At 43.9% G+C, this 14,881-nt stretch overlaps 4 protein-coding genes across 5 annotated transcripts; 2 read left to right on the forward strand and 2 right to left on the reverse strand.

Annotated features, from left to right (window-relative positions):
• Positions 1-3: 3 nt before the first annotated feature.
• LOC127258714 (ubiquitin-40S ribosomal protein S27a-like) lies at positions 4-774 on the forward strand. The gene has a single exon (XM_051285667.1). The coding sequence runs from the start codon at positions 79-81 to the stop codon at positions 550-552; it is 474 nt and encodes a 157-aa protein (XP_051141624.1). The 5' UTR covers positions 4-78; the 3' UTR covers positions 553-774.
• A 2,044-nt stretch (positions 775-2,818) lies between these two features.
• LOC127258713 (short-chain dehydrogenase reductase 3b-like) lies at positions 2,819-3,902 on the reverse strand. Its single transcript, XM_051285666.1, has 2 exons — positions 3,765-3,902; positions 2,819-3,602 (listed from the first exon to the last, which is right to left on the reverse strand). Exons 1-2 carry the CDS (start codon positions 3,797-3,799, stop codon positions 2,819-2,821), a joined length of 819 nt encoding a protein of 272 aa, XP_051141623.1. The 5' UTR covers positions 3,800-3,902.
• Positions 3,903-4,501: 599 nt separating this feature from the next.
• Positions 4,502-7,155, forward strand: LOC127258712 (uncharacterized). The gene is made up of 7 exons (XM_051285665.1): positions 4,502-4,929; positions 5,070-5,169; positions 5,413-5,508; positions 5,600-5,652; positions 6,193-6,241; positions 6,594-6,641; positions 6,833-7,155. The coding sequence occupies exons 1-7, from the start codon at positions 4,502-4,504 to the stop codon at positions 6,920-6,922; spliced, it is 864 nt and encodes a 287-aa protein (XP_051141622.1). The 3' UTR covers positions 6,923-7,155.
• A 1,348-nt stretch (positions 7,156-8,503) lies between these two features.
• Positions 8,504-13,093, reverse strand: LOC127258709 (boron transporter 1-like). 2 transcript variants are annotated; one of them, XM_051285660.1, is made up of 11 exons: positions 12,492-13,093; positions 12,260-12,342; positions 11,911-12,103; positions 11,626-11,764; positions 11,317-11,482; positions 10,961-11,127; positions 10,665-10,838; positions 10,417-10,512; positions 10,141-10,278; positions 9,737-10,059; positions 8,504-9,650 (listed from the first exon to the last, which is right to left on the reverse strand). In XM_051285660.1, the coding sequence occupies exons 1-11, from the start codon at positions 12,593-12,595 to the stop codon at positions 8,990-8,992; spliced, it is 2,244 nt and encodes a 747-aa protein (XP_051141617.1). In that variant the 5' UTR covers positions 12,596-13,093; the 3' UTR covers positions 8,504-8,989. The 2 variants fall into 2 exon arrangements, with proteins under 2 accessions (XP_051141617.1, XP_051141618.1); XM_051285661.1 differs by having other exon boundaries at positions 12,260-12,387.
• Between the last annotated feature and the right edge of the window lie 1,788 nt (positions 13,094-14,881).

Raw genomic sequence — 14,881 nt, forward strand, 5'->3', positions numbered from 1 at the left:
CGTCCCTCCGCTTCATCTTTTTCGATCGATAGAGGCCTGCTTCTCTCATCGGACCCCCTCTACTCAGCGGCTGCGAAGATGCAGATTTTCGTCAAGACCCTTACGGGTAAGACAATTACCCTGGAGGTCGAATCCTCCGACACCATCGACAACGTCAAGGCCAAGATTCAGGATAAGGAAGGCATCCCTCCGGATCAGCAACGTCTGATTTTTGCCGGAAAGCAGCTCGAGGATGGCCGCACACTCGCTGATTACAACATTCAGAAGGAGTCGACTCTACACCTGGTCCTCCGCCTCCGCGGTGGCGCTAAGAAGCGAAAGAAGAAGACCTACACCAAGCCGAAGAAGATCAAGCACAAGAAGAAGAAGGTCAAGCTCGCCGTCCTCCAGTTCTACAAGGTTGACGACTCTGGAAAGGTGCAGAGGTTGAGGAAAGAGTGCCCAAACAACGAGTGTGGTGCGGGGACATTCATGGCCAATCATTTTGACAGGCACTACTGTGGTAAGTGTGGGCTCACTTATGTCTACAATAAGGCCGGTGGGGGCGATTGAGATTTGTAGTTTCACTCACCTTCGAGACTACATATAAAAGAAGGAAGGAGGAACGCTTTGTGATTTGTCTTGGATTTTGATGTCATGCATTTCAGGTGTTGTTTGGGTTTAAGATTTTATACTCGAGTACTATGCTTCCAATTGAGACTAGCTAGATTTTGTTCTCATTTTAATCCGGAATTATCATAATGACTTGAGAGTATTGACAAATGTTTTTCTTCATGGATCAGAGCGTGCATATCAAACTCTGAATCTTGCCAAATTAGATAATGTCTGTAGTATGTATCAATCACAGTCAGGGAGGTCTTCCTGTTAGGATTTGCATTTGTTTTTAATGATTCGGATGATAGCACCAAAATCTGTGTCTGCGTGCTCTGTGGTATGGCCTATTCTCTGATTGTAAGTTTGCTGTGGCCGACGACCCTAGTGTGTAATTGGAGGAGCGGTGAGTAGAATTGCATTTGTTGCTAATATTTCGGATGATAGCACATCAGTGAGTATGTGGTGCGGGCTAATTTCTGATGGTTGTGAGTTCGTAATGACCTTACCCTGCTGTGTGATTAGTTGGCTTGTGTGAGTGGAGAGTGGAGAGTGTAACTGCCTGCCTGCCTGCAGTTGTTTTTATGTCAATTCCAGCATCATAACATGAATTAGCTGTTGCAATGCAATCCTCGAGCCATTTTAAGTGGTAGTAGCATTTAGTCTCGAGGGTAGGGGTGAGTAGGGCCGAGTTCTCTTGGTATTTTGCTCGTCCCTTGTACTCATTGTTCTGTGGTTGCATCCTCAGTCTGTTTCTAACGTAACCTAACCTAATCAAATCTACTCTGTGTCTGGACTCTGGTTGTAGAGCAGGAAGGCATGGTGTTTGTATTAAATCTCACCCGAATTCTAAATAAAAGTAGTAGTAGTAGTAGGGCAAATGATTCACTGAGTCATGACTGCTAGCTGGCTGTGTAGGGTTTATTGGTTTTATTTTATACATGTATGTATATATCGAATGAGATTGAGGGAGGGGGATAATCTGATGTGATGTGCTCCTCCTCCTCTCCCACCGCACAACAAGCATCCATCACACAACATTGTTTTATGCTGGGATCATTGTATATCTATCTCTATCTGCGAATGCTACCTTGTTTGTACGCCTGCCTTACAATCTGTTTCTTTCATAAATGAATGTTTGTTTGTTTGTTTGTTTGTTTGATTGTGTATGACAACAATCGGGCGTTATGGCTGCTGCTACGCCCAACTTTTTGTGTTTCAACAAATTTTCTCATTTAAGATTACCCCATACCATTTACACCCCACCCTGTTTAAGATGAGTGTGTACTGTTGTAGTGCCTACCCATATTACTGTATGTTATTATTATTCCTAGGATGAATTTTATAAATCTAATTCTTGAGGTTACATTTTGCATACTTGATGTTACAGTTGGCATACTATTAGGTTTGACTAGGTGCTATGAGTTCCAACCCAGTTTTAAGAGCTACTTGTATTTTGGTTCTATAGAAGATATAGCGAATGCATATGCATTGATAAATTAACCCAGTTTTAATTAATAAACTTGATGAAGTCAACGCTATTCAATTAAAAAGTACATTCAAAATATGGCGGTGGGTTTGTTTAAGGCTGAGATTCGTAATTGCCAAGCTAGAAGAGAAGGGAAGAGCCTTACATATATATATATATATATAGATATAGAAGATATATGGTGTTCTGTTCATTCCTGTGTGCACGCACTGCACCCAACTTCACTGGTTGATTATTAAGCGCAACCAGTTGCCTTAATTAATTATATGGATGAATGAAACCAGTACAAGTGCGCGTACGTGTTCATTGAAATTGAACTTGACGACTTTTCAAAGGAGGAAATTAATAGTAAGTGCTTTGGATTGGCTTTGCTACTTTGCTTTGCTTTGGGTGGGCTCGAGAAAGAGAGAGAGAGAGAGAGAGAGAGAGAGAGAGGTTGACCAACAACAGCAACAAAAAAGAAATAAGCACACACATGGACATGCCGCATTAGCAGGAAAAGGGCACGTGCAGGTGCGCAGTCAACGACGCAGCCGCAGCTGCAGCTGCCTGTAATTAAGTAATTGATTAGTCAATGGAGGAGCGGAGCAGAGCAGAGCAGGATGATGATGATGGTATTGAATGATCTCCATTGATGTGTGTGTGTGTGTGTGTGAGAGAGAGAGAGAGAGAGAGAGAGAGAGAGCAGGCAGGCAGGCATGCATCCTTGATCCGAATTCAGTTCACGAGAAGGTCGGGTCAAGTCGGGGAGCGGCAGAGGTGCGCGACGACGGAAACCCCGCCGTCGACGGTGAGGTTGAGGCCGCTGACGTAGGCCGACTCATCGGAGGCCAGAAAGAGCGCGGCCTCGGCGACGTGGTCGGCCCTGAGCACCAGGCCCTTGAGGTTGGCGGCCTCCCCGCAGGCCTGCTCCACCTCGCGGGGCTCCTGCCCGTAGACGGCGCACGCCAGCGGCGTCGCCACTCCGAACGGCGAGATGCAGTTGACTCGGATCCCCCGCCGGCCCAGCTCGCTGCAGGCCGACCGCACCAGCCCCACCACCGCGTGCTTGGACGCCGTGTACTCGTGCGGGCCCGATCCCCCCAGGCACCCCGCCACGCTCCCCGTGCATATGATGGACCCCCTCACCCCCTGCGCCACCATGGCCCGGGCCGCGTGCTTGATGGTGGCCGCCACCCCGCGCACGTTGGTGGCCATCGCCCGCTCCAGCGCCGCCATGTCCAGATCCAGGATGCTGGCGTAGGGCTCGATGGTCCCGGCGTTGCTCACCATCACGTCCAGCCTCCCGAACTCCCGCACCGCGTACCTCACCGTCTCCGCCACCTGCTCCTCCTCCCGCACGTCGCACCGCCGGTACCTCACCCTCTCCCGCCACGACCCCATGGAGGCCACCACCTGCCTGCCCAACTCGTCCTGTACGTCGGCCACCACCACCGCCGCCCCATGCCGGACGAACAGTCTTGTGGCCGCCTCCCCAATGCCGCTCGCGCCGCCGGTGATGATTGCCACTTTACCCTCCAACCTAGCAGTTTGTTTGTTTGTTTATTTAATTAACAAATGAATCAATTACTACTTGACTAATACTAATAAGTAGGAGAGGTAGCTCGATTACGCTTATCTCAGCTATGTCTAGGTATGTATATATATGTATGTATTAGACCGACGTTCTCACGTACGTACTCACCTTGCTGTAGGGGGAGGGTTTGACGCCGACGACATTTGAGGGAGCACGGCGATCAGACCAGATCAGATCGGTGATGCGAAGAAGAATAAATATTATACAAAAGGAAAAGGAAGGAAGGTGGAGTAAGAAGAGGTGGTGGTGACCATGAATTGATGGAGGGTACCTCTTACTCTTAGCTTAGCTAGCTAGGTCTGCAATTAGGCCGAGGGGCCGCCCTCTTTTATTTATTTATCCGAGTAAAAATTACAACACTACTGGCTGGCTAGTAGCAGTAATAGTAATAGAAATACTACTGTAGTTGTTACGTAATTCAACCAATGGGCAAGGAATTAGTTAGGACGAGGAGGGGGGACTGAGCAGCAGTGCAGTGCGGTGCAGTTACTAGCCTATATTAATTGGAGAGGGAGAGGGGAAGAGGGAGGGCAAGAAGAAGGACGTGCGGCGCACTTGTCGGTTTACAGAAACAACAAGTAGTGGCAGTAGTAGTATCTGTTTGTTTATTTATTAATAGTGTGGCATTATTGAAGTCAAAGTCTCCACCCGTTCATTGATTGAATTTCATGTTGAGCGATGTTGGGCCTGGGTTTTGGGCTTGAGCTCCTTCTTGTTTAGATAGATTATTAAATCATTGCTAAAATATTACTCGATTATTAACCCAACCCAATCCGTGTTCGCAATTGTAAGCAGTAGTCAGACCAGACCAGCCCTGGTTAGGTAGGTAGAGAAGAGAGGAACGGATGGTGTCGTGTGGATGGGTGCTGGATAGGTCAGTTCCGGAGGAACTTCATTTCATCTCCGTCGTAGATCCTCCACACATCATCACCGTCATCTTCATCTCCTCCTCCTCCTCTTCTTCTTCTTCTTCTTCTGCCCCCCAAATGTATGTTGCCGCCGCCGCCGCAGCAGCAGCAGCAACCGCAGTGGTTGCCCCGCTCCACCACTCCAATCGCAATCTCTTCTGCTCCGAAACCTCTATCCCTCCTCCGCCCTTACCCTTGACCTCGCACCTCCTCGCCAGTATTCGCCCCTTCCGATGCCCCGCCCCCGCCCCGGCCAACTCTTACTACTACTACTATTATTATGCCCGTCCTGTAAGGAGGAGCCCTTCGCGCTCTCTCAAATTCCGCCCATCCTTTTCTCCTGTCATGCAGTGGCAAGACTGCACGTAATCTCCATCACCTTCTCCGATGCTTCTATTTTGTGCCATCTGGCTCTGATTTTACCGAGTTTTCTAGTCACTCATTTACCCCCAACCGTAGAATAGCTTATCATCACTCAACGCTACGTTCCTTCTTTCTATTGCAGGGTGAAAATGCAAGTGGATGTGCCCACTTCGGTTGCTTATAAATGTTATTCTGATCGTGAAGCCATTCCTCAATGGATGCCCTTCATTTCATCTGTAGAGGTGATTAGCTGTGAAACTTTTTCATATCGCCTATTTTTTTTGGCACCATTCAGCTAGCCTTGTATTGTCCATGGATGGATTCAAATTACAAGCTACATAGCTCAAGCCACAGAAACCACGACCGTGCTCAAGCCACAGAAACCACGACCGTATTAAGTTTCTCAAATCAAAGCACACCCCACCCACATCACTGCTTCTTTAGATTTGTAGAGTTAAGCAAGCGTGTGCTCATTCTGTTTTTAGATTGTGGAGGGCCAACCCGACTTATCTCGGTGGTTACTCAAATACAAAGCATTCGGACGAGATATAGAATTCTCTTGGCTTGCACGGAATATGCAGGTATGTGGACAATTCAAGTTCATCACGCCACTCTTTGACAGTCTAGTGCAGTATTACTTTCTATCAACTTCAGCCGGCTATTTCATTGCAGCCAATACCAAACCAGAAAATCCACTGGAGATCAATGGATGGTCTTCCCAACAGGTAGAGTGAGACTTCATGATGCACACTCCTGGGGGTGGTGGACTGTGGGTATAACAATACTTGCTAGACTCTTTACTCTACATTAAGACTATCTCCGGCCATCTCTATTATTAGCCCCAAATACCACCTTTTTCCTCTAAACAACTACAACAATCTCCATTTTTATGCCCCAAATTTTGCTGAAATAAATACTGTTGCTCAAAAATTCAAAGCGATTATTGTTCAAACTTTTGTTGCTGAGTCCAAATTTTGGAGAAAACTGAGATAATGATTGGAGATGCTATGCAGGACTTGCTATGGCTTATTATATTGTTTCTCAGCTTGGGTCTTTAATGAATGATGCAATTTGGCTAAGAATTCATTGTTTAGAAACTTGAGCTCCCACCAATAAAATATGTGTGGCATTCAATGTGGATGTATGGCAAAAGGCGTAATGCTAAGACATTCCTATGGGCAGTAGATTAAATTTTTTCAATGCATGTTTGTTTCAAAAGGCTATGCTTGACACTGTTTGTTCTCTTTGCCCACACAATGTTGCAGGGGAGCTGTGAGATTCTTCCCGAAAGGTGCTTCTTCATGCGTGGTAGAAGTATGGCTTCTTCTGAACTTTTCCGGTTTACCTATAGGTTTTTAGAATTTGAATATGTATGTATAATATTGGTATTATCTTTCTTGTGAGGTTCTATCACTTTAGATGGTTCATCCTTGTCTGGGGTGTTTGTCCCAAAGTTGGGTTTTTCTGTATGGTATTTATATTAATGTATAGCACAATCCTAGCTGTGATTTATGCACGTGTGTAAACTAAGATTTGTTGATTAGCGCATGTTAAACAAGTGCTAGGTGGAAGGAGTTGAATTGAGTGGGGGAAGCCACACCCACAGCCATTGTTGGCTGCTTTATTATTCTGTTGTAATTACTCATTGGATTCTTTTGTATTTCAGCTTACTGTATCATATGAAGTACCTCAACTGCTGACTCCAGTGGCCTCTGTAAGTGTACTATATATGTTGTCTACAAGATGATACTCGAGAGGTTTTTGCAGTTCAATAATTGAGGCATGGCTGAATTTGGCACCATTGCTGTAGAATTTGAGCATTAGAGGGTTTTGGCATCAATTAAATTTCAAGTCTAGTTTGCAGCCAGCGGCATCGTGTTTATCTCACTTCCTTTTGCTTATTAGGCACTTCAACCTTTTCTGGAAAGCTTGCTAGCACGTGGACTGGAGAGGTTTGCTAGGTTTGCTAAAAGCTACTCATCTGAATCAAGATGATGATGTGTGTGTATGGTTGTCCGAGTGATTTGAATTTTTTCACCCATTATTTAACCTGTGATGGATGATGCCTTGCATGGATGTGTAAGCTTAAGCGGATTGGAGAAACACAAGCATCAGCGATATGTAATTCTCCAAAATTATGAATAATGAAAAGAATTGAAATGAGCGCCCGTGTAAACAATGTACACTGTTCTTTTGGAAATCCATCGGGAACAATGCTAGTTAATTCATAGGTGTGTGCGCATAAAGTGTATTGAACTTTGAAAAATGGTACATATGTTGTAGTCCATGACCACACAACATTATTGATCGGACTATAGTGTTATGTTTATGTCTTAGAATTGAGTGAGCCCATCTTTTTCTAGGCTGTGCAGAGTAGTGAGTAGGATTAGTGTTCTTGGCTGTTTGCCGGCAACAGTTGCACGTGTATAGTGTGCATGCGTATCTTTGTTGAATTGTTGTCCATCATTGAAGAATAAAGAAAGAGAAATACATGTTTTGTTGTTGTTGATCCAGGGATATATGCTGCCTGGCACAGCCAGACTATTCACCCTGCTCTGGAACTTGAAACCAGGAAGAACTAACTATCTTCAGGCTAGGCTATTATGATGAGCACGAAAGGCCATTGCTCATCTCCCGGTCCCAATGAGTTGTGAGAATAACAAGTTGGGCTTAGCTGGCTGGCTGGCTACCGTCTTTGTCCAAAGTGAGTCCTTGAGTTCAGACCCTTGGTCCAAGAGATTGATGATCATCATTTGGTGCCTCAAGGGTGGAGTATATCTTAGCTTGAGTGCAGGTGAGCGTGCTATACTAGTCGTTTTAACTGAAGAATAATGCATTATTGGAGGCATTTGCAAGAAACTCTGATTTGATAGCAAAAGAGAGAGAGAGGTTGTATAAAGTTGAAACAAGCGTTGCTGGTGCTCTAAGAGAACACATACAAACAGGGCAAGGCAGCGCATTGAGAGAGGTGTAGGTGGCGGCAAAATGACCACCCCTCCCACTCGGCTGCAGCAGCAAAGTCAGGAAGTCCATCATAATCTTATGTTACGCAAATCTTCGCCTCTACTTTCATTTTCGGGTGGGTAAAGCTGGCTGGCTGGCTGGCTGGCTGGGAACATAGCTCTCTTCTTCTAACTTTATTATTGTACTTTATTGTTATTATTATTATTATTGTTATTATTATTATTATTATGCTATCTATCTGTCGTTTGTTTGCGTTCTGCGGTCAATTCTCTCATCACTCAGAGTGGACTACTACTGTAGATGAGCAGTTTCGTGCACTGCATTCACATCGTAGGAAGAAATGAGTGGAGATATTAATAATTTTGATTGTGAGATCGACGACGCTCGTCTCCAACATCATCATTATCATCATCATCTTTCTTTAATCAATCAATCAATAACCCTTCTTTAATCAATCAATCAATAACCCTTCTTTAATCAATCAACCAACCAATCAATCAATAATTTGGATCGAACTCTTGTTTCATTCATTCCTTCTTTTCAGCCATTTTTAGCAGTGGTCCGTCTGAAGCCATTGGCAGCACGGCATATATATAACCAAAACTCACGTCATGACAATAATAATAATAATAATAATAATGATAATGTCGTCGTCGCAATGATATTCACAGAGTTTCGGAAAAGATACATACAATACAATACAATACAGACAGAGACATACAATCAACGCATCATCAAATCACTTATTATCACTTCGAACTCTATTGCCACTGCCGGTGCTGGTGCTGGTGCTGGTGCTGGTGCTGGTGCCACTCGCTCCCTCATAAGGAAGGAAGGAAGGAAGGAAACATATGGCTGGCTGACTACCCAGTGTTGTTGTTGTTGACAGCATCATTTTAATTAATTAGTTAGTTAATTTGCGGCAGCACGCACAAGGATTACGGAAGGAATTGACGCTACTACACACACCACACCGCAGAGGGATCACTATCACTCACACCTAGTAGTAGTAGTCTGGTGCTGAAAGAAAGAAGCAAAGAAAGAAAACACATCATCCACCCATCCCTCCACAAGCTTTGATTTTGGATTTGGATTTCATTAAGGCAGAGGTTGGTTTGATGGCGGGGAGGAGGAGGAGTTGCACCGACTCATCCCTAAATTAGATGGCCTCCCCCCATGCACTTCGGTGCTCCTACGAGGACTAGCCCTCTCCCCTCCTCCGACTCCTCCTCTGAGTTCACTGATTCTGGGGCTGTACGCCTTCTCAGACAACGACACCCTGGGGCTCTGCTGCCTCACATCTTTGGGTGCTGCTGCTGCTGCTGGTGAACTACTGCTCGTCACTTTTGGACTGATGCATATGTGCTTGATCTCCCCGCGACTTCTCGTGATCATCCCGTCTAGAATCTCCCCATCCTCCGCCGCAAAAGAAGCCCGCCTGCTGCTGCCGGCACCACCCCATCCCCATGGATCTCCTCCTCCTCCCCCTCCCTCCTGCAGCATCATCACCGCTGCAGGCGCCTCCTCGTAGTCGGCGGCGTCCAGATCCTGAAGGTGGGCCCCCTTGAACAACTTGGGCAGTATGTACTGCCTCACGGGGACCAGCAGCATAATCAGCAGCGGGAACAGCACCCCGGCAATGGGAACCCACGTAATCCCGAAGCACACCACCAGATACCCCGTTTGGAATATCGTGAATGCTGCAATTGTCTTCAGCGGCACGGTCTCTACGAATGTCGCGTGGTACTCCTCCAGCACCCTGATGGATGGATCATGGATGGATGATCACTGTCAACGTCAATTATTCACTTGTAATATAATAAGACTACTGCAACTACTACTTACTTGTATCTCCTGCTGGGCGCGGTGAAGAGCAGCAAGATCCTCTCCCAGAACTGGTTCCCGGGCAGGCTCTCAATGGCCATGAAGGCGAAGTACCCCCAAAGCACGGATGTTGGGATCATCCTGAGCGCGGGCATCGCACCCACACACCCTCCCACCATCAGGGCTTGCAGCAGGTTGCTCACCCGCTGCTCCTTCACCTCCACGGGCAGCAGCTCGTCGATTTCCTTCTCCACGTCAAACACGGCTTCATCCACCGGTGCATCAAAGCTTCCCATGCTCGACGCCAACTGGACCGTCGTTTCTTTCAACTCCTTCAGAGCCCCCTGATTGATTCAGAGACAGAGACAGACATATGATATGTATGAAAGGATGAATGAATATAATTTTTATTGATTCATACGTACCGCATGTGGTGGGTGCTGGTAGATGAGAGGAGTCTGCATCTGTTGATATGCTTCCTGCATGCTACCGTACAGTTGTCCCAAGCTTGAGTTTTTTTGGATGCTCCTGCGCGCTGTGGCTACCAGCCGATTCCTCAGCAACTGTGTTCCATCCACGAATTGAATTAAGATTAATGATGCATCATCCATCATTCATTGCTTACTGCTACTGCTACTGCTACTATAAAACACAACACATCCCTGGGAGTGGGAGTGGGAGTGGGGGGCGATCAAACTCACCTGGTGTTTCAGAGTTGCTAGACTTTTCGTATGCATCGGAGACTGCGGTATCACACCATTCGATGGAGGAATACCAATAAGACCGCACATCAATGTCTGCCAACGGAAACACAAGCACTAAATAAATCTATACTACAGATATGGGTGGACTGCCAAACTTAAGCAAGCAAGCAAGACATTTCAAGGCTAGCTAGCTGTTAACAAGATGGATTCTCTCTGTCACTCTGGCTCTCTTCTGCTCTGCGTACCAGGAAGCCAAGCAGCAGTAAATCATAATGGAACGAAGGGGGCTTTCTCAAATTGAATTCCTTCTGCTGAGCCAACTGAGATGCGACGCTGTGGTCGAAGTAGTAGAGCACTGCAATCATAGTTGCAGGTATGAAGGCTCCAAATATGTAGAGGATCGGCACGTCCAACATTTCCTGAAGAAGATAGATACAATAGTAATTATAAGTGAATTGGTTGTTCTTAACTAAAAGGAGGACACAGATTGATCTTGATCGTGGGTGATGATGAAATGTGAGAAAGATGGATGCTTGCTTGCCTTGATTACAGTCCAGTTCTGATAGGCAGCAGGAGCCCAGGGGTTGGGGCTGAGCAGACGTCTTGGAATCCCCTGCGGAACACTTTTTGAGGGTATGTAGGACACGGCTGTCCACACCAATACCATTAGCGGTACCCCATAGTCTGCTATCAGGCTGCGAACCCAACCTGCATCCATCCATCCATCCCGCCCGGTAAAGCATGGAAATATGGAATTGGATTGAATTGAGCATTAATCATATCATATCATATACTCATATCCTCCTCCTCTATTCTGATCATCTCATACAGTAACAATAACACAATCACAGATCGAGTATAGATAATAATAATAAGAACAAGAATACTAGCCCGTACCACTTCCATAGCGCCACGAACGCGCTTTCCGGCTTCTCAAGGCAGTTAACAATAGCCCAAACGATAGCACCAAGGCAAACATGCCATTGGCAAACCGCCATGAAGGCATGAACTCAGTTCGCCTGCTATCCTCCCTTTCTGGGATGCGAAACTCTTCCACCAGCCCCTGATCATCCGAGTCAGAACAACGAGTTAATTAATAATTAGGCCAGCCAACCAAGATGCTCTGCAAGTTAAACATAGATGGAATGAATTCATTAGATCGATGGTTGGTTGGTTGGCTGGCTGGCTGGCTGGCTAGTTTCTTACTCTTATGGCTTGCTGCATGAAGAGCATAGCAATAAGCATTCCGAACAACTCTCCAGCCACGCGGGTAAACCTATTGATAATAGAGCAAGCTCCCAATATTGCCAGCAAGAACAACAGGGCTGCAGTCCAAACGCAAACCCTGAGGAGAGGAGGGAGGTAATTCATTCATCACACCAACAAATTAACATGCATGCATGCATACTTTCATACATTTTTAAGATTAAACAAAAGGGTAGGTAGGTGAACAGAAGTTCGATGGATCCGATCATGTGAACCCTCACTCACCATCCAGTCCATGCAAGAAACATATCACGACCCAAATCTGGCCTCTGTTTAGCAAAGTTGAACATGAAGGTGTACATTATGACGGTAGGCTCAGCAACTCCAAGAATTAGCAAAGGTTGTCCTCCAATTATGGAGTGTATGATTCCGCAAATCGCGGTGGATGCTAGTGTCTGCACCGCGGTTAAGACTCCATCTGCAGCAGGTTCAATCAACATATCTATAAATTAATTATGCTGAGGATAATAAAGGATCGATTGCTTATATACAAGATGTAAAGCCATAACATTATCATTATAATTATTATTATTATTATCAGATCAATGTGTTGGATCGGTCTTGTTGTAGTTACCTGTACTTCGCTCCAGTTGCTCGCCAAAGGAAATGACTGGGATGGCGGATGCGAAGAATATATAGGTGGTAGGTGCCAATATCCTGAAATGCGAAGAGAAGAGAAGAGAAGAGCACATCTCATCCTAGCTAATTCCATAGTTGAGTTGACCACCGTAATTTAATTAGTGAATAATGAAGCTTAGCTTATATATAATTAAGGTGGACGAAGATGAATATACAAAAATATATACCTGAAACCAGCGCGGAGCCCACCAGTCCAGTCTTGCTTGTAACAGAGGAGCCTCCCTTGAATGTCGTTCTTGATCCCACGGAAGGGGATGAATGTTTCTTCCATCACAGAAAGAATTGAATTAAAGAGATGAGATGAGATGAGAGATGCAAGGTTGGTTGGCGGATCAGTGGAGGAAATGAGAGGCTTGTATAATTATTTCACTTCAATGAAGACTCGTCCATCTGCATCCATTCCCGCTTGAGATCATAGAAGAGATGCCTGATGACTGCTACTGATATAGTACTACATATATAGTTACAGGGAGAGGGAGAGGGAGAGCGTGTGTGTGTGTGTGCGCGCTAGTCTCTTTTAATTGGTTTTCTTCTTGGTTGGACTTGGATGTGTTTGCTTTGAAAAAGGAAGGAACAGTAGTAGGTAGGGAGGAAGTAGTGGGGTGGGAGAGATGTGAATGTAATATTGCATGTGATGTAGAGTCAATGTATATGAACAGCAGCAGCAGTAGTGCTGGTTAATTAATTATGTGAAACAAACAGCAGCTAGCAAGTAATTAAGTGAGAGTAGTAGTGTTGAATAATGAGTGAGCTCCCTCCATCCATTCCCGACTAGAAGATAGAAGAAGAATGGTTATAAGTATATTACGATCGTCTCCAACATCATCATCACTCACTCTTTTAAAGTATAATAATAATAATGATAATGATAATGTGGGCATCCAACAAGGCAAAGTAATCAGAGCAGAAGCTGACGAGAAAAAGAAGAATATGCAAATGCAAAAGAAAAAGCAAAAGCAGGCAGCTAATTAAGATAGATTCATCGGTTCAAGTCACTCAGAAACACTCCCCTTTTTTTCTAAATATATATATATATAATTAGACAATTAACTAATAAATTGATTAATTAATACTAAGCCAACTCATCCTGTTTATATTCTCTGCCCTCATCACCTACTCATTCTTATAATTCCTAATGGTAGGTAAAATTATACTAATATATATATATATATATTGTCTTTAATTTGTCTTGGAACGAGGAACGAGTGAGGAGGGATGGATGGATATATAGATGTACGTATATACGCAATATATAATAATACAAAATGAAGTAGTATAATATATTGTTGTTGTTTTGGACTGAGGGAGGAAGGCAAGGCAGCAGCCATGGGGAGCTTAGCTTTGCTTTGCTGTAAGTGGGATTGCAGATTGCGTTTAATTGCATCATGTGGATGCCAGTGCATTCACACGCATTAATACATAATAACAATAAGAATAAGGAGAAAGAAAAGGAAAAAACAAAACATACATAAATACATTATAACAATGATCGTCGTATCATCATATCATATATATATATTGTGTCTGATTATGGAGTGGACTACTGCTACCTCATATTTATATTCAATCCTCTTCACGTCCTTCTAATACACTATATATATATATATATATTAACATATGGTGTGTTGTCCGATAATATACAGTATTATTATCCGCATCACACAATCATCTTATTATACAAAATATGTGATGTGTATAATAAGACTTTGACTGCTTAATTTTTCAAATAAGTAGGATGCTTATTTTTATAATTCAGCCGTTGCCTTAATTAATATTTGGTTGTGTATTATTTGAATTGGTAATATATATATATATATATATATATAATGTGGGATTCATCCATCCAATCAAAAAATAAAAAACCACTTGCTAGTTAGGAGTTAATGAATTAATTAAGGTAAGGGATACTTGAGAAGCTAGCTAGTATCGTCGTCATCATTGTATAGTTAGATTTATTGTGTGTGGTCGTGGTCGTCGTCTTTTTTATTTTTTGTTTTATTTTATTTTTTCCCTTTGTAAACGACTGGAGGCCGAAACTACTTTAATTCTACACCCCCAGTTTGGCAATGATTAAAACAAACGTACCGTGTTGGAGATGATGATTTATATTCCTAAAAATAATAAACAATAATAATAATAATAATAATAAGATGAGACAGACAACAAATCAATAATGGCTAACCAGGGTGGGTGGTATTGGTAATAAAATAAATATAAAGTATGTATGTATGTGTGTGGGAAACAGAGATACAACTTTACTTTACATTTACATGCACGATGAGACTGATCATCAGATACAAATACATATAAAGTATAATATAAATATAAACATAAATATAATGAGCAGACTGAGGTGAGGTGGTGGGAGGAGGAGGAGGACCTCGCTAGGGTTCTCTATATATGCCCAATCCCAGGCTGGTAAAACGGTGGACGGTAAATGAAATAAATAATCGATTCATCCACCAACAATATTCATTAATTGCTCTTATTAGAGAAATAATCAACTTCATGCATGCAGAGGTTCTCTGGTGCCCACTCAAATTATGATTATGATTAT

This window comes from Andrographis paniculata, unplaced genomic scaffold, assembly GCF_009805555.1.
Source record: "Andrographis paniculata isolate CXL003 unplaced genomic scaffold, ASM980555v1 Contig5END, whole genome shotgun sequence".
Taxonomy (NCBI): domain Eukaryota; kingdom Viridiplantae; phylum Streptophyta; class Magnoliopsida; order Lamiales; family Acanthaceae; genus Andrographis; species Andrographis paniculata.

Excerpts from the sequence above, each read along its gene's own strand:
- LOC127258713 (XM_051285666.1), bottom strand. The coding sequence starts at position 3,799 with ATGTCGTCGGCGTCAAACCCTCCCCCTACAGCAAG. Across the intron at positions 3,603-3,764 it reads AACCCTCCCCCTACAGCAAG|GTTGGAGGGTAAAGTGGCAA; the intron begins GTGAGTACGTAC and ends ACAAACTGCTAG.
- LOC127258712 (XM_051285665.1), top strand. The coding sequence starts at position 4,502 with ATGGTGTCGTGTGGATGGGTGCTGGATAGGTCAGTTCCGGAGGAACTT. Across the intron at positions 5,170-5,412 it reads CCTTCATTTCATCTGTAGAG|ATTGTGGAGGGCCAACCCGA; the intron begins GTGATTAGCTGT and ends TTCTGTTTTTAG. Across the intron at positions 6,242-6,593 it reads CTTCTTCATGCGTGGTAGAA|CTTACTGTATCATATGAAGT; the intron begins GTATGGCTTCTT and ends TTTGTATTTCAG.
- LOC127258709 (XM_051285660.1), bottom strand. The coding sequence starts at position 12,595 with ATGGAAGAAACATTCATCCCCTTCCGTGGGATCAAGAACGACATTCAA. Across the intron at positions 12,104-12,259 it reads GCAACTGGAGCGAAGTACAG|ATGGAGTCTTAACCGCGGTG; the intron begins GTAACTACAACA and ends AACCTGCTGCAG. Across the intron at positions 10,513-10,664 it reads TACTGCTGCTTGGCTTCCTG|ACATTGATGTGCGGTCTTAT; the intron begins GTACGCAGAGCA and ends TTCCGTTGGCAG.
- LOC127258714 (XM_051285667.1), top strand. The coding sequence starts at position 79 with ATGCAGATTTTCGTCAAGACCCTTACGGGTAAGACAATTACCCTGGAG.